Below are 24799 nucleotides of genomic sequence, written 5' to 3' on the forward strand. Positions count from 1 at the left end.
AAACTGGAACAAAAAGTTAATTGTCTAAAATTGGAGTGGAGGATGTGTATGAATGATAATGAATCGCTTCTTGTTGGGATGCATTTGTTGAGTAAGGATGTACAGAATATGTGGGAGACCCATTTAAGGTGTCGAAAATGTTGAAGTATGCTCTTGGGAAAAGTCTGTCAGAGCAACCAGGAGTGGTCTTACTTTGATTAATTGAATATCTGAAGAACAGAGGAAGATTGTAGTGAGCCTCACAAGAATCCGGACACAAGTTTCTTTTGTTTTGAACTTCGGAGTAGAGCCCCTGTCAAAGGAGTCATATTTTATTTGTTTAACTAGGAAAGTCTGTTAAGAACAAATTCTTATTTACAATGACGGCCTACCAAAAGGCAAAAAGGTCTTCTGTGTGGACAAAATGTAGGAAAATACACACGACAAGAGAGCAACCACAACACTACACAAAGAAAGACCTAAGACAACAACACAGCATGGGAGCAACACAACATGACAGTGCATGGTGCCTGGCGTCTGACCCGTTGTGAATGGAGAAACATCGTCTGTCGGTCCTGTTGTTTTTTGATTCAGAGCAAATACCTACGCACGTGAAGCTCGGTTATGTAAGACATGCTGTAAGAGCTTTCGTCCCCAAACCTTTGCAGTGCAAGAATTGTAAAGGATTTGGCCATGTTTCAAAGTGTGTGCAGACAGATGGAGTATACTGAAGAACGGTGTGTAGAAGGATGACGGTGTTGCAATTGTGGTGGGAATCATGATCCCGAGTTCCTGGAGTGTCCTATAAGGGTCATGGAGATTGAGGTGACAAATGTTAGGGCGATCAATCGAAAATAAAAAATGGAAAAGTGGTTTGTGCATATGTATTCACCTCCTTTGCTATGAAGTCCCTAAATAAGATCAGGTGCAACCAATTACCTTCAGAAGTCACATAATTAGTTAAATAAAGTCCACCTGTGTGCAATCTAACTGTCACATGATCTCAGTATGTATACACACCTGTTCTGAAAGGCCCCAGAGTCTGCAACACCATAAGGGGCTCTCCAAACAGGTCAGGGACAAAGTTGTGGAGAAGTACAGATCAGGGTTGGGTTATAAAACAATATCAGAAACTTTGAACATCCCCATTAAATCCATTATTAAAAACAAACCTGCCAAGAGAGGGCCACCGAACAAAATTCACGGACCAGGCAAGGAGGGCATTAATCAGAGAGGCAACAAAGAGACCAAAGATAACCCTGAAGGAGCTGCATAGCTCCACAGCGGAGATTGGAGTATCTGTCCTTAGGACCACTTTAAGCCGTACACTCCAAAGAGTTGGACTTTATGGAAGAGTAGCCAGAAAAAAAGCAATTTCTTCCATGAACAAGTGTTGGTACACGTTCAACTACTTCAACGATTTTCATTGGCTGATACAAAATTTGTTACAGGAAATAATCAAAGCCACCTGGTGAGATTAGCATAGGACTAAATGTGTAAATGTTTAATGGGAAATGTGCTAGTTTAACGTGTCTTCAGAAAGTATTAATACCCCTTGATTTATCACACATTTTGTGTTACAGCCTGAATTCAAAATAGATTAAATGTATTTTTATCTCACCCATCTACACACACAATACCCCATAATGATAAAGTGAAAATGTATTTGTATTAATGTTTAGGAAATACAGATATCTAATTTGCATAAGTATTCACACCCCCGAGTCAATACATGTTAGAATCACCTTAAACAACAATTACAGCTGCGAGTCTTTATGGGTAAGTCTCAGCATTGCATACCTGTATTGTACAGTATTTGCACATTCATTTTTCAATTCTTCAAACTCTTGTCAAGTTGGTTGTTGATCATTGCTAGACAGCTAAGTCTTGCCATAGATTTTCAAGCCTATTTATGTGAACTGTATCTAGGCCCCTTAGGAATATTCAATGTCATCTTGGTAAGCAACTTCATAGTAAATGTGTACATATTTGGCCTTGTGTTTTAGGTTATTGTCCTGCTGAAAGGTGAATTTGTCTCCCAGTGTCTGTTGGAAAGCAGACAACCAGGTTTTCCTCTAGGATTTTGCCTTACAGCTGTGAGTCTTTATGGGTAAGTCTCAGAGCATTGCATACCTGTATTGCTCTATTCCATTTATTTTTATCCCTAGTCCTTGCCGATGACAAGCATATCCATAGCATGATGCAGCCACCACCATGCTTGAAAATATGAAGAGGTGGTACTCAGTGATGTGCTGTGTTAGATATGCCCCAAACATAACGCTTTGTATTCAGGACAAAGTTAATTTCTTTGCAACATTTTTTGCAGTTTTACTTTGATGCCTTATTCCAAACATATTTGTATTCTGTACAGGCTTACTTCTTTTCACTCTGTCATTTAGGATAGTATTGTAGAGTAACTACAATGTTGTCAATCCATCTTCAGTTATTCCTCTTGCACCCATTAAACTCTAACTGTTTTAAAGTCACCATTGGCCTCATGTTGAAATCCCTGGACGGTTTTCTTCCTCTCCGGCAACTGAGTTAGGAAGGACACATGTATTTTTGTAGTGACTGAGTGTATTGATACACCATCCAAAGTGTAATTAATAACTTCTCCATGCTCAAAGGTATATTCAAGGTATTTTTTTTATTCTCACCCAGCTACCAATAAATGCCCTTCTTTGCAAGGCATTGGATTACCTCCCTGGTCTTTGTGGTTGAATTTGTGTTTGAAAGTCACTGCTCGACAGAGGGACATTACAGATAATTGTATGTGTGGGGTAGAGAGATGAGGTAGTTATTCAAAAATCATGTTTAACATGATTGCACACAAATTGCACGGAGTCACTCTGACTTGTTATGCAAATTTTTACTCCTGAACTTATTTAGGCTTGCCATAACAAAGGGTTGAATACTTATTGACTTATAGACATTTCAGCTTTTCATTTAAATAATTTGTGGAAAAACATATATAAAAACATAATTCCACGTTAAGGTTATGGGGTTTTGTATGTAGGCCAGTGTAAAAAATCTAAATGTTATTAATTTAAAAATGAAGACTAAAAACAAATTGTGGAAAAAGTCAAGGGGTTTGAATACTTTCTAAAGGAACTGTATTTGTTGGGTGGTTGTGCAATTTCTTATTTCCTTTTTTTGTAAACGAAATGTGCAATACACGCCCCGACCTGTGTCAGGCAGCAATACACAACAAAACGTCTAGTCTGCCGGAAAACTACACGAAGAAAAACTAGTAAACGGAAGTGAGCAGTGACCAAGACTACCTTAGCGGTTTTATAGTTATTTCGACATTTATTAACTCAAAATAAGACAAATATAATTTCATAGCAACACCTACCTACCACAGGCAGTCTTTAATTCGCGTTAGGGACAGCACTTGGTTAATTGATGTGTTATTTAGGTAACGCTAGCTAGCTGCTAAGGTTAACTGACAATGGCTAACTGTAATGGTAACGTTATGGTTTTTCACACTCAAATAGCCTCCATCATGGAGGTGCTAGCAAACGCAGCCGTGGCAGAGATCTGTAAACTCGTAGACGACGACTATGCAGTGTGTCGTTTAGAAATAACTCAAAGCCAGAAAGAAAACAGGACATTGCGGAGGAAACTACAGCTACTGGAACTGAAGTTGTCACGGGAGCGCGCAGAGAGGACAATGCGAGAGCGTGTCCTCGGCAACCGTCCCAGAAGTGTCAAGATCCTCGACCGATACAGAGGAATGGCAAGAGGTACATTTAGCCCCGTTCCCCTCTGCTCATGTGTTTGGATTGTATGCAATAATTAATCTGATGTGATTACTTGGATGTCTTGCAGAAAATTGTTAGTTTATATCCTTGCCAATTCTAGACAATCTCAAAACTGACCGAGAACACATTTCTTTTATATTGGGAATTCGGTGTATATTTTCTCTCGTCAATAGCTACCAAGCATGAGATAATACGATTTCGGATTAAACAAAGCGTACCATGACAATAATATTTTGAATCAGAAGATGGAGATATATCCACCACTTTTATTCGTTGTTGAATTATTATTATTTACGGATTTCAGTCTTCAATAGTTCTTAAATAGCATTCATTTTTCCATAGTTGCGGTCTCTGTACAGCTATTACAGTGCCTTCAGAAAGTATTGACACCCCTTGACTGTTTCCATATTTTCTTAATAAATTGTATGGACTCACTGTGTGCAATAAGTGTTAAACATGCTTTTTGGATGACTACCTCATCTCTGTACCCCATAAATAATTATCTCTAAAGGTCCCTCAGTTGAGCAGTGAATTTCAAAAGACCAGTGAGGTTTTCCAATGCCTCGCAATGAAGGGCACCTTGACAGAGCGTGAATAATACAAAATAAAGTGTAAAAATTGTACAATCCACGTGTGCAAACCTCTTAGACTTATCCAGAAAGACTTACATCTGTAATCACTGCCAAAGGTGATAATATGTATGTATGTCTTTGGAACTTGTTCAGTTTGTCTCAGTTGTTGGATCTTGTTATGTTCATACAAATATTTGAGGTCGACCGATTATGATTTTTCAAGCCGATGCTGATTATTGGAGGACAAAAAAAGCCAATACCAATTAATGGGGCGATTAAATTTTTTAAAAAATAAAATAATAATAATAATTTTAAATGTTTTTATTTTATTTTTTTAAATAAATGTATTTGTAATAATGACAATTACAACAATACTGAATGAACACTTATTTTAACTTAATATAATAAATACATCAATAAAATCAATTTAGCCTCAAATAATGAAACATGTTCAATTTGGTTTAAATAATGCAAAAACAAAGTGTTGGAGAAGAAAGTAAGTGCAATATGTGCCATGTAAGAAAGCTAACGTTTAAGTTCCTTGCTCAGAACATGAGAAAATATGAAAGATGGTGGTTCCTTTTAACATGAGTCTTCAATATTCCCAGGTAAGAAGTTTTAGGTTGTAGTTATTATTGAGATTATAGGACTATTTCTCTCTATACCATTTGTATTTCATATACCTTTGACTAGTGGTTGTTCTTATAGGCACCTCAGTATTGCCAGTGTAACAGTATAGCTTCCGTACCTCTCCTCGCTTCTACCTGGGCTCGAACCAGGAACACAACGACAACAGCCACCCTCGAAGCAGCATTACCCATGCAGAGCAAGGGGAACAACTACTCCAAGTCTCAGAGCGAGTGACGTTTGAAACGCTATTAGCGCGCACCCCGCTAACTAGCTAGCCATTTCACATCACATCGTTACACCAGCCTAATCTCGGGAGTTGATAGGCTTGAAGTCATAAAACAGCAGAGCTGCTGGCAAAACGCATTAAAGTGCTGTTTGAATTAATGCTTATGAGCCTGCTGGTGCCTACCATCGCTCAGTCAGACTGCTCTATCAAATCATAGACTTAATTATAACATAATAACACACACAAATGCGAGCTTAGGTCATTAATATGGTTGAATCCAGAAACTATCATCTCGAAAACAAGACGTTTATTCTTTCAGTGAAATACGGAACTGTTACGTATTTTATCTAATGGGTGGCATCCATCAGTCTAAATATTCCTGTTACTTTGCACACCCTCCAATGTTATGTCATAATTATGTAAAATTATGGCAAATTAGTTCAATGAGCCATTGACTCTGCGTGCAATGAACGCAAGAGAAGTGACACAATTTCACCTGGTTAATATTGCCTGCTAACCTGGATTTCTTTAAGCTAAATATGCAGTTTAAAAATATATACTTCTATGTATTGATTTTAAGAAAGGCATTGGTGTTTATGGTTAGGTACACGTTGGAGCAACGACAGTCCTTTTTTGTGAATGCGCACTGCATCGATTATATGCAACGCAGGACACGCTAGATAAACTAGTAATACCATCAACCATGTGTAGTTAGTTATAACTAGTGATTATGATTGATTAAGTTTAACGCTAGCTAGCAACTTACCTTGGCTTTTACTGCATTCGCGTAACAGGTGTGCTCCTCGAGGCAGGTGGTTAGAGCGTTGGACTAGTTAACTGTAAGGTTGCAAGATTGAATCCCAGAGCTGACAAGGTAAAAGTCTGTTCTGCCCCTTAACGAGGCAGTTAACCCACTGTTCCTAGGCCGTCATTGAAAATAAGAATGTGTTCTTAACTGACTTGCCTAGTTAAATAAAGATTAAATAAAAGGTGCAAAACAAAACAAAAAAATTGCCGTCCAAAATTACTGATTTCCGATTGTTATGAAAATTTGAAATCGGCCCTAATTAATCGGCCATTCCGATTAATTGGTCGACCTCTAATATTTACACGTTAAGTTTTCTGAAAATAAACACAGCTGACAGTGAGAGGACGTTTCTGCATTTCATTTTCAATACATTTCATGACAAGCATTCTAAATTTGGACATTCTGACATAAAATGTTTTATTGTAAACATTGGGTGCCTGGAGAAGAGAGGATTTCCCATTATTGCATTTTTACCACCAGCCAATGTGATCACATCACACCAGAAAAGCTCTTGCCATTCAAATCTCCCCGCCAATTCACTGTGAACACTGTAGCCTATTTTTTTATCCAGCAAGCAAGAGCAAGGTGCTTCTTTCGTCAAATATACTGTACCAGTCAAAAGTTTGGACACAGCTACTCATTCCAGGGTTTCTTTATTTTTACTATTTTCTACATTGTAGAATAATAGTGAAGACAAACTAAGAAATAACACATGGAATCATATAGTAACCAAAAAGTTTTTTTTTTATGTTTCATCCTTTGCCTTGACAGCTTTGCACACTCTTGGCATTCTCTCAACCAGCTTCTCCTGGAATGCTTTTCCAACCATCTTGAAGGAGTTCCCACATATTCTAAGCACTTGTTGGCTGCTTTTCCTTCACTCTGCGGTACAACTCATCCCAAACCATCTCAATTGGGTTGAGGTCAGATGATTGTGGAGGCCAGGTCATCTGATGCAGCACCCCATCACTCTCCTTCTTGGTCAAATAGCCCTTACACAGCCTGGAGGTGTGTTTTAGGTCATTGTCCTGTTGAAAAACAAATGATAGTCCCACTAAGCACAAACCAAATGGGATGGCGTATCACTGCAGAATGCTGTGGTAGCCATGCTGGTTAGGTGTGCCTTGAATTCTAAATAAATCAGACAGTTTCACCAGTCAAACACCACCACACCATCAAATCTCCTCCATGCTTCATGGTGGGAACCACACATGGTGAGATCATCCGTTCACCTACTCTGCGTCTCACAAAGATACGGCGGTTGGAAACAAAAATCTAACATTTGGACTCGTCCGACCAAAGGACAGATTTCCACTGGTCCGTTGCTCGTGTTTCTTGGCCCAAGCCAGTCTCTTCTTATTATTAGTGTCCTTTAGTAGTGGTTTCTTTGCAGCAATTTGACCATGAAGGCCTGATTCACTCAGTCTCCTCTTGAACTCTAAGTATTTATTTGGGCTGCAATTTCTGAGGCTGGTAACTCTAATGAACTTATCCTCTGCAGCAGAGGTAACTCTGGGTCTTCCATTCCTGTGGCAGTCCTCATGCGAGCCAGTTTCATCATAGCGCTTGATGGTTTTTGCGACTGCTCTTAAAGAAACCTTCAAAGTTCTGGAAATGTTCCTTATTGACTGACTTTCATGTCTTAAAGTAATGATGGACTGTTTCTCTTTGCTTATTTGAGTTGTTCTTGCCATAATATGGATTTGGTCTTTTTACCAAATAGGGCTATATTTTGTATACCCCCCCCCCATAGTCAAAGGTATATGAAATACAAATGGTATAGAGAGAAATAGTCCTATAATTTCAATAATAACGACAACCTCACACACACACACTGCTCAAAAAAATAAAGGGAACACTTAAACAACACAATGTAACTCCAAGTCAATCACACTTCTGTGAAATCCAACTGTCCACTTAGGAAGCAACACTGATTGACAATAAATTTCACATGCTGTTGTGCAAATGGAATAGAGAACAGGTAGAAATTATAGGCATTTTGCAAGACACCCCCAATAAAGGAGTGGTTCTGCAGGTGGGACCACAGACCACTTCTCAGTTCCTATGCTTCCTGGTTGATGTTTTGTTCACTTTTGAATGCTGGGGGTGCTTCCACTCTAGTGGTAGCATGAGACGGAGTCTACAACCCACACAAGTGGCTCAGGTAGTGCAGCTCATCCAGGATGGCACATCAATGCGAGCTGTGGCAAGAAGGTTTGCTGTGTCTGTCGGCGTAGTGTCCAGAGCATGGAGGCGCTACCAGGAGACAGGCCAGTACATCAGGAGACGTGGAGGAGGCCGTAGGAGGGCAACAACCCAGCAGCAGGACCGCTACCTCCGCCTTTGTGCAAGGAGGAGCAGGAGGAGCACTGCCAGAGCCCTGCAAAATGACCTCCAGCAGGCCACAAATGTGCATGTGTCTGCTCAAACGGTCAGAAACAGACTCAATGGGGTGGTATGAGGGCCCGACGTCCACAGGTGGGGGTTGTGCTTACAGCCCAACACCGTGCAGGACGTTTGGCATTTGCCAGAGAACACCAAGATTGGCAAATTTGCCACTGGCGCCCTGTGCTCTTCACAGATGAAAGCAGGTTCACACTGAGCACATGTGACAGACGTGACAGAGTCTGGAGACGCCGTGGAGAACATTCTGCTGCCTGCAACATCCTCCAGCATAACCGGTTTGGCGGTGGGTCAGTCATGGTGTGGGGTGGCATTTCTTTGGGGGGGCGCACAGCCCTCCATGTGCTCGCCAGAGGTAGCCTGACTGCCATTAGGTACCGAGATGAGATCCTCAGACCCCTTGTGAGACCATATGCTGGTGCGGTTGGCCCTGGGTTCCTCCTAATGCAAGACAATGCTAGACCTCATGTGGCTGGAGTGTGTCAGCAGTTCCTGCAAGAGGAAGGCATTGATGCTATGGACTGGCCCGCCCGTTCCTCAGACCTGAATCCAATTGCGCACATCTGGGACATCATGTCTCGCTCCATCCACCACAGACTGTCCAGGAGTTGGCGGATGCTTTAGTCCAGGTCTGGGAGGAGATCCCTTAGGAGACCATCCGCCACATCAGGAGCATGCCCAGGCATTGTAGGGAGGTCATACAGGCACGTGGAGGCCACACACACTACTGAGCCTCATTTGGACTTGTTTTAAGGACATTACATCAAAGTTGGATCAGCCTGTAGTGTGGTTTTCCACTTTAATTTTGAGTGTGACTCCAAATCCAGACCTCCATGGGTTGATACATTTGATTCCCATTGATAATTTGTGTGATTTTGTTGTCAGCACATTCAACTATGTAAAGAAAAAAGTATTTAATAAGAATATTTCATTCATTCAGATTTAGGATGTGTTATTTTAGTGTTCCCTTTATTTTTTTGAGCAGTGTGTGTATATATATATATATATATATGAACCTTTGGGCAGAATTAAACTTGGTTAATGCTTTTAATGCTTTTCTAGAGTCTGAGTTATTTACTCTGAAAAATAAGAACCTAACAACATGGCACTGAAAATAATTGATATACTACAAGAGAGCCAAGGAAGTGGTTAGGTATGTGAAGGGTCATCAAGTTCTTGCAGCAATCTACCTCACCAAGCAAAGTGAGAGGAATAAGAGCACCACAATGAAGCTGCTCAGCAACACCCATTGGGGTGGTGTTGTCATCATGTTTGACAGTCTCCTGGAGGGTAAGGAGTCTCTCCAAGAAATGGCCATATCACAGTCTGCAGATATGGACAGCCCCGTCAAGAGGATCCTCCTGGATGATGGATTTTGGGAGAGAGTGGTAAGTAGCCTGAAACCTATAGCAGTAGCCATTGCAAGGATTGAGGGAGACAATGCCATCCTGTCTGATGTTCAGACTCTGCTTTCAGATATAAGAGAATAAATCCGGACTGCCCTGCCCACTTCACTGTTGCTCCAAGCAGAGGAAACTGCAGTTCTGAAATACATCAAAAAGCGTGAAGACTTCTGCCTGAAGCCCATACACGCTGCAGCGTACATGTTGGACCCCAAGTATGCTGGCAAGAGTATCCTGTCTGGTGCAGAGATCAACAAGCCCTATGGTGTCATCACTACCGTGTTTCGTCACCTTGCCTGGATGAGTGCAAGGTTCTTGGCAGAACACTTCCAAGCAAGGGCTTTGGGCTGGAGATGCTATATGGCAGTTGTGGCAACATATCTCATCAGACACCTGGTGGAAGGGATTTTGTGGATCTGACGCTCTTTCCCCTGTTGCCACCATCATCCTCCAAATCCCACCAACATCATCCACCTCAGAGCGCAACTGGTCCTTGTTTGGGAACACACAAACCAAAGCCCACAACAGGCTTACCAAATACAAGGGTTGAAAAATTGGTGCCCACCCGGGCAAATTTTAGGCTTTTTGAGTCTGACAAGCTATCCTCAACTAGGTTGGAAAGTGACAGTGAAGATGAGGCCTCAGAGTCTGATGTTCAAGAGGTGGACATTGAGGTCGTCCAGGGAGAAGACATGGAAGCCTGAGAGGAAGACAACCAAAGCTTTAGTTTCTAGTCTATAATTTTACCGATGTATGTTGAAAATGTTTTTGGGGAGATGCGATGGATCATACAATATTTCCTTTTGTTGTTCAGTGAAATCATCCCATGTGAAGAGTCAACTCTTAATGTTCAATTCGTAACTAAATTGTTGTTTTTTTTTTCTATTGGAAGGATTTAATAATGTGCAATTATGTCTAATTATAAGGTAAAAGGTTTGTCTCCATATGATATCGTAAATATATCCAATGTAAAAAAAAAAACATTTAAATGGTATTAATATTAATTTGCAAATATTTCTGTTTATTTCCGTTAATTCCCACAAAGTTTTCACCTCTGAATATTCCCCAAAATGTGCAACCCTAGTCTTGAACAACCAATAAGTAGCGATTGTAGCATTCTGTCTCGTTCATGGGGCCCATTAGATCAATGGTGATCCTCTCCTTAGGTACTCCCAAGCGGACAGTGCCCCTAGGTGCTTGGGGCTTCCTCGAAGGTCTGGCTTTAGCGGCACAGCTGGTACATGTACGACACCATAGTGTGACATCCTCTCTATTTCGGTACCAGTAGTGTCTTGTCTGCAGCCGGGCATTTGTGCATTCCACGCCAATGTGACCACCTACTGGGCCGTCATGCATCTGCTTCATGATACCTGTCCCGAACACACGAGGTAGGAGTATCTGTGGGTAAAACACTGCGCCTTCGGTACAGTAGAAGCACCATAAGAGAAATGAGACATAGTCTCATAAGAGTTCTTGACATAGTCTCTTCCACTGGCTCCTATATGCCTCAGTCGCTGGCCCGACTGGCGACACAGGCCCCCCACGATGGCCGTTCCTGACCTTCCTCGAGCCATCTCTTCACGGGGCCCATGTCAGTCAGCCATTTGAGCTTGACGTAATTCCTCAATAGTCAGTCCATTAAACATTGAAACGTCGCTGGTGCGTTGCAGAGCCCTAAAGGCATCACATTTCACTCAGAGGCCCTTCCTGCTGCAGAAAGCGGCCACCTTACCGTCGCTGGAAATAAGTTCTACCTGCCAGTAGCCTGACGTTAAGTCCAAAGTGCTAAACCATTTGGCCGTCGACAGGGTATCTAGAGTGTTTTGGATACGAGGAAGTGGATATGCATCCTTAACAATATGCTAATTTAGATCCCTGTAGTTCACACAGACAGTATGGCTGGTCCTTTTTGCGTACCATAACTAATCGGCGAAGCCCAGCTGCCGTGGCTTGGAGAGGCTACTCCGGTTTCAAGACTTTGCTGGTCTGCATTGAGCTGTTTTTCCTAATGTCCATTCAAAAAAGTATAAGTGAGGAGGAACAAATAGAACTGAAATGAGCATAAGATTGTAAAAATGTAAGCAAGTCATGATGACCAGCCAGTGCAAGGAATGAAGACAGGTGCCAGTTCTGCATAACTTTCTTCTTATTAAATCAAATGTAGCTCGATTGAATCTTGTAGGCTAATATTTTTTCTATCATTATTTCTCTCTCTCATGACGGAGTCATCTTTGAACAACATGATCTTGCATTGACACTGCCTTCTCACAAGGGAATTACCGCAGCAGGCATTGTCTTATGTCAGAGCGCGTTGGATTCCGCCATCTGACGTAGGTTTATTGTTGTTAAAATTCATTCTATTTTGCCAAATTTGTGCGGGCGCCATGTTCCATAACGTTGTCATGGACAATATTAATGCTGCCAACTAACAATCAGCAACCTTGCAGTAAATCCGTCTGCATAATGAATGTTGAAATTGCCAAACGCCCAGTCTCTTTGGAAAATGACAGGACTGGAATGTTAGCTAAGACTGGTACCGAGACTAACTCCTGAACAAAGTGTGTCATGAATATGAAAATATGTTCTAAATCAGGGGAGGATGGATAAAAATCCACTTTTTGGGGCAGGCTTGGCACACTTTGTTTAAGAGCTATTGAAGATACCTTTTTAAATATTTATATATATGCTATGGACTCGTTTAACTCCCCTGAGTTCTGCAACAAATATGTACGCTTCGCCCTCGTGCGGCAATGTTTGCAAACACAGAAAGGGGTCTACACCGTTGAGCAGACAGTAGCTAATCTAACAACCTATTTTTCCCCCATCACTCTCTCAGGTGAAGGACATCTCACTGAAGGCCACAGGAGCTTTGTGAAGCCAGCAGGACACAGCACATGGACAGATGAACAACCAATTACTGTTGATGAGGGGACTGGAACCTCAACCCAGCACGTTATCGTGATAGAGGTTAGTGGAATAGAGTTGCATTAAAATGTGTTACTTTGTAAATCAAATGTGTCCTCAGCTATTCACTGTCTTACATGTACATCCTCATTTATCTGCCATAGGGGAGCTTGTGAGACTTCTCTTCGACATTGTTATCCAATTCAACCATTGTACCGATAATAACCACTTATTTTCTTGTCAGTCTGCAGATGCAGAAGCTGCAGGTCCTGGAGTCAAGCAGGAGAGGACTGAGGGACAGAAGGACACACGGCACAGCAGAGACATCCAGACTGGAGAGTCTGGTGCGCCCCCTGTAGCCACGGAGAATCCCACTACCACCCCAACACAGCCAAGGACCCGACACAGCATCACGGAGGTCAGTGGAACGCAGAACATCGTTCTCAAGTCAGCGACAGACACCAAGACGTTAACTGTAACACACAGGCTCTTACACACAGGTTCTGGCCACATATCAGAACCAGAGAGACTGGGGGTGCGGAGACTGGGCTGTCCTCCTGCCCCCGGCTCAGAGTGTTTACCAGGATTTCACCAAAGCCAGAGGACGGTTCATTCAAGTGGTCATGGTGAATCGTTAGACTCTGGCAGTGATGATCCGTCTTGTTCTTACACTACAGAGATGGACCCTGGCAACATGTCCTTGTGTTTAGAGACACAGACTGATCTGTCTAGAGGGGACTGGAACCATTACAGTAGTAGTGTATACTCTGAAGGGTGCCGAGATAAGAAAGGGGAGGGTCTAGTCGTAGATGAAGTGACTGTGAAATTGGAGGGTGACGTTGCCCCCACATGGAATGCAGATAGTAACCTAGGAGATGGACACCCACAGGGCAGAGATTTCTTAGATTACAGGGAAAGCTTAGAGACATTTCCAAATGTTGCGACTCACTCTCCTTTACACTTGTTTAGGGATCACGACCCAGTGTCCACATCGATGGTTCCTTCCGATTCAGACAGCCACGTCCTTTTCGATCAGGGTTTGAACCCAAATGACAGGGCTAGAACCCAGGCTCAGGGAGGGGGAGCCACATCAAGCAATAGTAAAGAGAAACGGTTCAGCTGTACCCAGTGTCACATGCGATTCACTGAGGCTGGCACCCTGAAAAGGCACAAGAGGGTCCACACAGGGGAGAAACCCTACAGCTGCCCCCAGTGTGAGAAGAGGTTCTCCCGCCAGGACCATCTAAAGATGCACCTGAAGATCCACACGGGAGAGAGGCCGTTTGCCTGTACGCACTGCGGGAAGAGGTTCTCAGAGAGGAGCTACCTCAAGATACACCTGCAAAAAAACCATTCCATAACATAGAAAGTAATCATTCCACTCGATAGCTTCTGATATTTAGATTAAACCCTGTATTGAAGGTAGATTCAGCAAGATGACGTACAGTGCCTTCGGAAAGTATTCAGACCCTTTGACTTTTTCCACATTTCTTTAGGTTACAGCCTTGTTCTGAAATTGATTAAAACGTTTTTTCCCCCCTCAAATGGACACACAATACCCCATAATGAGAAAGCAAAAACAGGTTTCTAAATTTTTACTAATTAATTTTTTTTTTAAATATGACATTTTACTTAAGTATTCAGACCCTTTACTCAGCACCTTTGGCATCAATTACAGCATCGGGTCTTCTTGGGTATGACTCTACAAGCTTGGCACACCTGTATTTTGGGAGTTTCTCGCATTCTTCTCTGCAGATCCTCTCAAGCTCTCAGGTTGGATGGGGAGCATTGCTGCACAGCATTTTCAGGTCTCCAGAGATGTTGGATCGGGTTCAAGTCCACTCAAGGACATTCAGAGACTTGTCCCGAAGCTACTCCTGCCCTGTCTTGGCTGTGTGCTTAGAGTCATTGTACTGCTGGAAGGTGAAACTTCGCCCCAGTCTGAGGTCCTGAGCGCGCTGGAGCAGGTTTTCATCAAGAATATCTCTGTACTTCGCTCCGTTCAGCTTTGCCTCGATCCTGACTAGTCTCCCAGTCCCTGCCGCTGAAAACAAAACAAAAAAACAGCATGATGGTGCCAGGTTTCCTCCAGACATGATGCTTGGCATTCAGGCCAAAGAGTTGAATCTTGGTTTCATCAAACCAGAGAAGCTTGTTTCTCATGGTCTGAGAGTCTTTAGGTACCTTTTGGCAAATTAAGTGCGCTGTTGTGCCTTTTACTGAGGAGTGGCTGCAGAGATGGTTGTCCATCTGGAAGGTTCTCCCATCTCCACAGAGGAACTCTGGAGCTCTGTCAGAGTGACCATTGGGTTCTTGGTCACCTCCCTGACCAAGACCCTCCTCCCCCGATTGTTCAGTTTGGCATGTTGGCCAGCTCTAGGAAGAGTCTTGGTGGTTCCAAACTTCTTCCATTTAAGAATGATGGAGGCCACTGTGTTCTTGGACTTTCAATGCTGCAGAAATGTTTTGGTACCCTTTCCAAGATCTGTGCCTTGACACAATCCTGTCTCAGAACTCTACAGACAATTCCTTCGACCTCATGGCTTGTGTTTTGCTCTGACATGCACTGTCAACTGTGTGACCTTATATAGACAGGTGTATGCCTTTCCAAATCATCTCCAATCAATTGAAATTACCTATAGGTGGACTTCAATCACGTTGTAGAAACATCAAGGATGATCAATGAAAACAGGATGCACCAGAGCTCAATTTCGAGTCTCATAGCAAATAGTCTGAATACTTATGTAAATACGTTTTTTTAAATGTAATCTTTTTCACTTTGTCATTAGGGGGTATTGTGTGTAGATTGCTGATGCTTTTTATTTAATCCATTTTAGAATAAGGCTGTAACGTAACAAAATGTGGAAAAAGTCAAGCGGTCTGAATACTTTCTGAAGGCATTGTAGTAGATGCATGCACAAAGCAAACCGCAGTAATGGATCAATTTCCACAACAAACAAGCGTGTTGAAATGCAAGGCCCAGACATTGTGGAATATATAAGTCACATTTAGAGGACAGCAGGTAGCCTAGCGGTTAACAGCTTTGGGCCAGTAACCGAAAGTTGGCTGGTTCGAATCTAAGACAAATCTGTGTGCCCTTGAGCAAGGCACTTAACCCTCATTTCTCCTGTAAGTCGCTCTGAATAAGAGTGTGCTAAATGACTTAAACATGTAAAGGTAAAATGACAAACAGTATAGCATAAAAAGTATGTTACATATTGTGTTTGTATTGAGTAGGCTATATGATGTTCACAAATGCCTATTTCATTACTTCCAACTACTTTTTTATCCAGAGACACTTTTAATGAGAAAAAGAATGCAGTTCATCAAGTTCATGTCTAGTTGAAACGTGTGTATGTGTGGTTTTCATCTGGTGTATTTAAAGCTTGTTTATGGTTAATAAACACAAAATGTGACACTTCATTCCAAGACTTTCATTGAGACTCTTTAGTATACATCACATCTAATCTCACCCTATTTTGCATACACCTGACAGCGCTTTATAACCAATATACCAACACATACCTACATACTAAGAAATACCTACTGTACACGTCAAAATAATTTAGTCAGGTTTGTCTGACTTTTGACTATCTGACTATTTACCCACAACATCATATTTATATCCACCATGATGGGTTTAACAACAATGAACTACAGTATAGGACTCGGACGTAGTGGGGATGGGTTAATACTCCATGGTGAAAGTGTCTGTGTGTATATGTACCTGAGGGAGTGTATGTCTAATCTGTATCACCTGTCTCTTCCAGGAGGGTTCAGAGGTGCTGCTGGTGAAGGAGGAGGGGTGTGAGGAGAGTCTGGGGAACCCTGAGGGGACCATGGTCATGGAGGACAACGAGACTACACCTCCTCTTGAACCCACAGAGGAACCAGCTGAGCAGCACAGGAACACACACAGTCTCACTGAGGTGAGCCCTCTGTAAACTACTGTCTGAATTATATTAGGTCAGGGCCCAAATCCACAAAGACTCTGAGTAGGAGGGCTAATCTTTGATCAGTTTTGCCTTTTAGATCATAATGAATGAGATTATATGGAAAGATCCTAGATCAGCACTCTTTGTGGATACGGGACCAGGTCTTGATTAATTTTGTCTTAAGTGTGGGACCATGCCTTTGAATTATCAAACAATTAAAGAGTGTAAAGTAATCAAATCAACTAATACTTTTGCATAGTAACAAATTAACTGAATGTTGCATAGTACTCATACCCCAATCAGAAGATGCTCCATAGCAGGGTGCTCATATCAGATTTCTGATCCAACATCCCCTCACTCTGTGTCTCTTACAGTCAGTAGACATGGAGGATGGGAAGAATGACCTGCTGCTGGTCAAAGAGGAGACGGTAGAAGACGGACCAGAGAGCATTGACCTGCAGAGTGGACTAAAGATGGGGGAGCAAGGTAAGAGTGAAATACATATAACCCATTGTCTTCCGACAGGTGGCATCGCTTCTATGCAAGGCCCATCCCTCATCAGTCCTGGAGTAATCGTCTCACTATCTGACGTAAGACAATGCCTATAGTCTACATACAGTAACAGATCTTCAAAAGGAAAATTGATGCGCCAGGCTATTTTTTTCCTCATTCATAAAATAAAATCAATAGAACGTATGTTTACATACGAAAACACATTATAATGGCTGAACTTGACCAGTTAATTTACCAAAATGAAGTGAGTTTTCCCTGTCATGTTTGGAAAGTCTGTTTTCTAACCTCTTCCTGCAGGTGATTGGCTGGAGGCTAATAGAGGAGACTGGGCAACCATCTTGGATTCCCAGACCCTGACCGGTGCAGCCAAGAGCCCAGGGGACGACATCACTGAGCAGGTCAGGACCAGAGGTGACATAGTGGAGGTCAGTGGATGGGACTGCGTCCTCAACTCAGGCTAGGGAATAACATATTAACCACAACCAGAAACACAGTCGAAAAACAAAACACACCACAGGTTAATTGAGAAGGGTGTGCTTGAGTGGATGCACATAACTCTGCAATGTTGGGTGTATTGGAGAGAGTCTGTCTTAAATCATTTTCCACACAGTCTGTGCCTGTATTTAGTTTTCATGCTAGTGAGGGCCGAGAATCCACTCTCACATAGGTACGTGGTTGCAAAGGGCATCAGTGTCTTAACAGCCCGATTTTCCAAGGCAAGAAACTCTGAGCGCAGCCTTATCCAGAAATCTGGCAGTGGCTTCTGATTAAATTTGATTTTCCCAGAACCGCTTGTTGCAATTTTGATGAGGCTCGCTTGTTCAGATATCGGTAAGTTGACTGGAGGCAGGGCATGAAAGGGATAACTATTCCAGTTGTTTGTGTCATCCCCTTCGGGAAAGTACCTGTGTAGTTGCACACCCAGCTCACTCAGGTGCTTCGCTATATCACATTTGACATTGTGCGTAAGCTTGAGTTCATTTGCACACAACAAAAATCATACAATGATGGAAAGACCTGTGTGTTGTCCTTGTTAATACAGACAGAAAAGAGCTCCAACTTCTTAATCATTGCCTCAATTTTGTCACATTGAATATAGTTGTGGAGAGTCTCTGTAATCCTAGATTCAGGCGAGAAAAAACATCATAGGCCAGTCATGTGAGAAACTCGTCATCATGCAAGCGGTCAGTGAAAATGTGAAAGTGAAAATTATGGTCAGTAAAGAACTTTAAGCTGGTCTCTCACTAAAAACAAAGTGTCAATACTTTACCCCTTGATAACCAGCGCAATTCTGTATGTTGTAAAAGCGTTACATGGTCGCTGCCAATATCATTGCATAATGCAGAAATTACACGAGAGTTCAGGGGCCTTGCTTTAACAAAGTTAACCATTTTCACTGTAGTGTCCAAAATGTATTTCAAGCTGTCAGACATTCCCTTGGCAGCAAGATCCTCTTGGTGGATGCTGCAGTGTAACCAAGTGGCATCAGGAGCAACTGGTTGCACGCACGATACCACTCCACTATGTCTCCCTGTCATGGCTTTTGCGCCATCAGTACAGATACCAACACATCTTGACCACCAAGTCCATTTGATGTCACAAAGCTGTCCAGTACTTAAAACAATATCCTCTCATGTTGTCCTGGTTTCCAGTGGTTTGAAGAAGATAATGTCTTCCTTAATTGATGTAACCGACATATACCAAGAGCTGTGACTGGCCCGCCACGTCTGTTGACTCATCCAGCCAACACATATAATTCACTGACTTGTAAGCGAAGCAGTAATTGTTTCAAAACATCTCCTGCCATATCACTGATGTGTCATGAAACAGTCGTTTGATGAATGCATTGTCTATAGTTTTTTGGGCCTTTTCCCCCAGCATTGTCCCAGCCATATCTGTGGAGCAGGAAGAATTAAGTCCTTCACAATAGTATGGGGCTTGCCTGTCCTAGCCACTCAGTAGCTCACCATATAAGACGCTTCTAGCCCCTTATTAATGCATATGTTCCTTTGATACATGTCATCTTTATTCTCAATCAAATGGTCATGTTTCGTTTCTAAATGTCTGCGCAAGAGTGAAGGCGTCCCACGAGAAGGTAACGGTTAATGTGATTGGATGTTAATTATTTGACTAGGCTACCTGTAGTTGACATTGTGTTGTTATTTCGCAGTGAAAACGAGGCTACTCAGGCAAAAAATAAACCTTGTCCAAATGTATAGCCCCGTTGGAAAATATAAATTTATGGTTTGAAAATGTGAAGAAAATTGTAAATGTGAATCACATTTTTATTTGGCGTACACCAGTTTGGGAATACCTGCACACGGGGAACAAACCGTTCGGCTGCCATCTGTGCCAGGTCAATGTTTCACACTTGTCCAGATGTAGCAGCAGAGAAATCCTACAGCTGCACCCCAGTGTGAGAAGAGGTTCTCCTGCCAGCACCAGCTGAAGAATCACCCGAAGGTCCACACGGGAGAGAAGCTGATCGCACTGCGGGAAGATGTTCTCGGGGAGGAGCTACCTCAGGATACACCAGCAGAACATGCACACGGCCCATGTATAGAGTATAGTGACATGCAATGTAGTACTAGTTAGTTTGTTGTTAATTCTGTTGATTGTGGATGTAGTAGGGAACTGGTTGAGGTGAACTGAGGAAGGAATGAGTATGATGAGGCTGAGTAGATATGGTGATGGTTGGTGTGATGTCTGTAAAAATGTTTCACCGATTAAGTGTCATGTTTACTTGACAAAGTAGTGAAGATGTGTGTGATGAACTTTTTCCAAAGTATTCTAAATTGTATTTTATTAAAGCGAAGGTACAGAAAAGTCTAATATCGACAATGTACTCAGGTTCTCCCTCATTTAGAGGCACAACCCAGTTTCCCTTTTTATAAAAAATAGTTTAAGACAAAAGAGGAAGATACTGTATAAATGGGTCTGTATAGAGCAGATCGGGTTCACATTATTTAGGTAAAATGCCTAATGCATAGAGTTCTAGTAGCCTATCAGAAGCTCATATAGCTTATTCAGGTCTAACAAAGGCCAAATCTGAAACCAAATACGGAACATAATGTAAGAAATACAGCATGGCTACAATGCATGGTTTAAAGATGAAAATGCAATTGGTTTTGCATGAAATGCACTGAGAATCTCACTGCAGATAGGTACTTATCACAGTGGGAGGTCGTTCCTTCTCTTGCAAGAATAAAAGCGGTACCTGCTGTGTGACGAACCTGCCGTTTCTACTTGCAGAATCATAATGCTCGTCATTGGCCAACAACTTGACTTTGAGCCGAGAGCACGAACTGGGGGAGTAAAAGGACTGACAACAAACGGGGGGGAAATAGGGCATTTTCTCTACATCCACGGTTAAACGTCATGAGCCAGTCACTCTTCATATGCAGTGTAAGCATTGGATGTTAACGTTAGCTAGCTAAGTGCACAGACGCAATGCATACAACAGTAAATACTTCCTCCCAGCAACCTAACCACTGTAGCTAGTAATGAAAGCAAAATGGATTAGTTTCCATGAAACAGCTACCTGTGTTAGTGCAGTGTACTTAGCTAGCTATATTGTGCTAGCTAGCGAATATGCTAACGATAGCTAAACATTTGGCCATGGTCTGGTACTGGCTGTCGACACTGTTCAGAGGTACTGTCGGCAGGCAAACTTTGACAATCCTACCAGTTGCTAGTTACACATTATCAGGCTTCCCTTTTGAGAGAAATGGAGCATGTCATGTACTTCATTTATGAATAGCGACAGTAACTAATCTGCATTACAATAGTCAACGTGTCCAAAACAGCGACGCAACGCATGTTCTCACACACACTGTATCCCCCCCCGTCTGTCGGTTGTAGCTCACCGTGAAGCAAGAATACCGGACCGATGACCATTGTCTAACTGCGCGCAACACTGCTTGAATAACACGCTTTTTTAGCAAAGCGCGGACAGTGTTGGCCAAGTAAGAGAGACTGCAGACTGCCATACTGTTTCCCTTTAATTGTCCGGTACCAAGTAGGTTCGGGGTCTGACCCCAAACTTCTACCTGGTTACATTAACAGTGAGAAAATATATTTTACTTGTCACGTATCGTTTTGTGCGATAAAGGTACTGTACTTCAAAGTTATGTGAGCTTATGACTATTCTGTTGAAATTAAATACAGAATTGACTCTGCTAACTTTATTTTTTATTTGTATTTTTAGGGACTCAGTTTCTCTTATCTCAGTCAAACCAAAACATTATACTTCATTCTTAAATCAACACACATGGAATTGTTTTAATAATACACTCCAATGGCTCCAAATTGTTAAGGTACTTACAGTGCCTTGCGAAAGTATTCGGCCCCCTTGAACTTTGCGACCTTTTGCCACATTTCAGGCTTCACACATAAAGACACAAAACTGTATTTTTTTTGTGAAGAATCAACAACAAGTGGGACACAATCATGAAGTGGAACGACATTTATTGGATATTTCAAACTTTTTTAACAAATCAAAACCTGAAAAATTGGGCGTGCAAAATTATTCAGCCCCTTTACTTTCAGTGCAGCAAACTCTCCAGAAGTTCAGTGAGGATCTCTGAATGATCCAATGTTGACCTAAATGACTAATGATGATAAATACAATTCACAAAAAAATACAGTTTTATATCTTTATGTTTGAAGCCTGAAATGTGGCAAATGGTCGCAAAGTTCAAGGGGGCCGACTACTTTCGCAAGGCACTGTATATCACAGTATTAGAGATGGGCTTGACTGTGGTTAACAGTTTATAATATCATGTCATGTTTCTGTGTGTACAGCAAATAGTTTTTTTATATAAACCTTTAAGCTTTTCTGTACAATCTTTTTTTGCAGTCTGCAGTCGAAGAAGATCTGCTGATATCCAGTGTTACTGGTGGGGGAGAGTGGACCTCTGAAGCGGCTGATCACCAACCCTGGCCCCGGATCAGGATCCTGAACCAGGAGCCATCCCTCTTCCTTTCTGAGTCAGAACCAGGACCCAAACGCGAGTTTGAGAGACTCCACCACCACACAGAACACAATCAGTGGACAGGTGGACTGAACAACCTCAGTCCTGGTGGTCATCAGAGAGACGGAGGCTCCAGTCAGGGATCCAGTCTGCAGCCCAGACCCTTCTCTTCACAGTCTCAGTGCAGGGATGAAGCAGGGCCTGGGGCTGATAGAGAGAGATCCTCCTTTTCATATGATGCAAACACCATAGTATCCATGATGAATAGAGCAGGTCACCCTGGGCTTCAGCCTTCACAGAGAGTGGTGGGAGACCGTGGTAGTCTTTCAGGAAGTCGGTCTTCTCCTTCAGGGTCTCATCTAATGTCTGGTGACTGGGTTCATAGAAGGCCTGGACCAGGACCTAGCCTTCCTCAGCTGCCTCATGGTAACCCCACAAATGCAGACAGGGTCAGGATAGGTGTTCACCATGAGAGTTACCTAGCCTATAACACAGCACACAATCCCAACAACACCCAAACAATGGCTAGAGGAGGTAGCTCGAAGTTGGCTCCTACTTCTCCCTCTACCTCATCTGGTGTCATTGGGTCACAACGTGGTAGGCCGAGCATTAAGACGGATGCCGACAAGCCGTATGCCTGCCCCACGTGTGGAAAGCGCTTCGCTCATGCGAACTATGTGAAGCAGCACCAGACTGTTCACACCAAGGAGAGGCCCTTCATGTGCAAGCTGTGTTACAAGAGCTTCTCCTTTCAGAGTAACCTTATCAAACATAGGAGTGTCCACAATGAGGAGAAGTCATAGCCGTGTGGCTTAAGATGTCTGGGAACCATTCTTTAGCTGACATATTATAGTTATCATGTGAAGTGTCTTGCGGTAAGAGGGTTTTTTGGATTACTAAGTCCCTCAGCGCTGTTCAATGTCAGTCCTGGAGGGCCAAAACCCTTCTGGGTTTCATCTTCTCCTAATAAGGGACTAATTTAGACCTAGGACACCAGGTGAGTGCAATTAACTACCAGGACTGAACAGTAGTTAGTTTTGTACTAAATAAATAGGTGAGCAAATTTGTTAATAAATGAGATATGTTGTCCTTTTGATGTGTTGATTTTGTATTTGCTTGTTTATCATTTTGAATTCAAATTGGCCTTAGTCTCCTTGGCTTCCTTCAAACCTATAGGTGTCTGTCCTTGCCAACCATTCCTTTTAGGTCATTTACGGTAATTTTTCTTAACAAGCCTGCTCTGAGCTTGAAAGATACTGATCATGGCCTTTTCTCAATTGGTTTTGAGCAACTCCGGAGTCTTCTCTCCTCCGGCCTCCTTTTGAAAAAGGTAAAAGGTAGAGTAGAGGGAATGTGGATGAAAATGTGCTTGAATGAAATGAGACTGCTTCTCCATATTCGCGGGTCATGAGGCAAATAATGTTTAGGGCTTGATCCCAAAATAAATGTGTAAAGTGATAATTAAGTTAGTTGTGCAAGAAATGTTATAGATAAAACATAAGTAACATACAGTGGCTTGCAAAAGTATTCATCCCCCTTGGCATTTTTTCAATTTTGTTACCTTACAACCTGGAATTAAAATGGATTTTTTTAGGTGTTTGTATCATTTGCTTTAAACAACATGCCAACCCCTTTGAAGATGCACAATATTTTTTATGAAACAAACAAGAAATAAGACAAAAAGCAGAACTTGAGTGTGCATAGCTATTCAACCCGCCCCAGTTAATACTTTGTAGAGCCACCTTTTGCAGCAATTACAGCTGCAAGTATTTTTGGGTATGTCTCTATAAGTTTGGCACATCTAGCCACTGGTATTTTTGCCCATTCTTTAAGGCAAAACTGCTCTAGCTCCTTCAAGTTGGATGGGTTCCGCTGGTGTACAGCAATCTTTAAGTCATACCACAGATTCTCAATTGGATGGAAGTCTGGGCTTTGACTAGGCCATTCCAAGACATTTAAATATTTCCCCTTAAACCACTCGAGTGTTGCTTTAGCAGTGTGCTTAGGGTCATTGTTTTGCTGGAAGGTGAACCTCTGTCCCAGTCTCAAATCTCTGGAAGACTGAAACAGGTTTCCCTCAAGCATTTCCCTGTATTTAGCACCATCCATCATTCCTTCAATTCTGACCAGTTTCCCAGTCCCTGCCGATGAAAAACATCCCCACAACATGATGCTGTCACCACCATGCTTCACTGTGGGGATAGTGTTCTCGGGGTGATGAGAGGTGTTGTGTTTGTGCCAGACGTAGCGTTTTCCTTGATGGCCAAAAAGCTACATTTTAGTCTCAGCTGACCAGAGTACCTTCTTCCATATGTTTGGGGTGTCTCCCAAGTTCCTTTTGGTGAAAGCCAAACGTATTTGCTTATTTTTTTCTTTAAGCAATGGCTTTTTTCTTGCCACTCTTCCGTAAAGCCCAGCTCTGTGGAGTGTACGGCTTAACCTCTTAGAGCTACCTTTTTCAATTTCCGCCTGAAGACATACCCAAATCTAACTGCCTGGAGCTCAGGCACAGAACCAAGGGTATGCATATTCTTGGTACCATTTGAAAGAAAACACTCTGAAGTTTGTGTAAATGTGAATTGAATGTAGGAGAATATAACACAATAGATCTGGTTTAGATAATACAATGAAAAAAACATGTTTTCTTTTTATTGTTGTATCATCTTTAAAATGAACAAGATTAAACAAA

At 42.2% G+C, this 24799-nt stretch overlaps 1 protein-coding gene across 2 annotated transcripts; it reads left to right on the forward strand.

The window, feature by feature from the left end:
* Window positions 1-3196: 3196 nt before the first annotated feature.
* Window positions 3197-23703, forward strand: LOC149980153 (uncharacterized). Of its 2 annotated transcripts, none has more exons than XM_021619530.3 (7): window positions 3197-3725; window positions 12622-12752; window positions 12934-13107; window positions 16460-16618; window positions 16999-17110; window positions 17435-17562; window positions 21996-23703. In XM_021619530.3, exons 1-7 carry the CDS (start codon window positions 3431-3433, stop codon window positions 22911-22913), a joined length of 1917 nt encoding a protein of 638 aa, XP_021475205.3. In that variant the 5' UTR covers window positions 3197-3430; the 3' UTR covers window positions 22914-23703. The 2 variants fall into 2 exon arrangements, with proteins under 2 accessions (XP_021475205.3, XP_021475206.3); XM_021619531.3 differs by having other exon boundaries at window positions 17435-17535.
* The last annotated feature ends 1096 nt before the right edge of the window (window positions 23704-24799 follow it).

Source organism: Oncorhynchus mykiss, chromosome 10 (genome assembly GCF_057628025.1).
Source record: "Oncorhynchus mykiss isolate SJ-2025 chromosome 10, ASM5762802v1, whole genome shotgun sequence".
Lineage (NCBI taxonomy): Eukaryota > Metazoa > Chordata > Actinopteri > Salmoniformes > Salmonidae > Oncorhynchus > Oncorhynchus mykiss.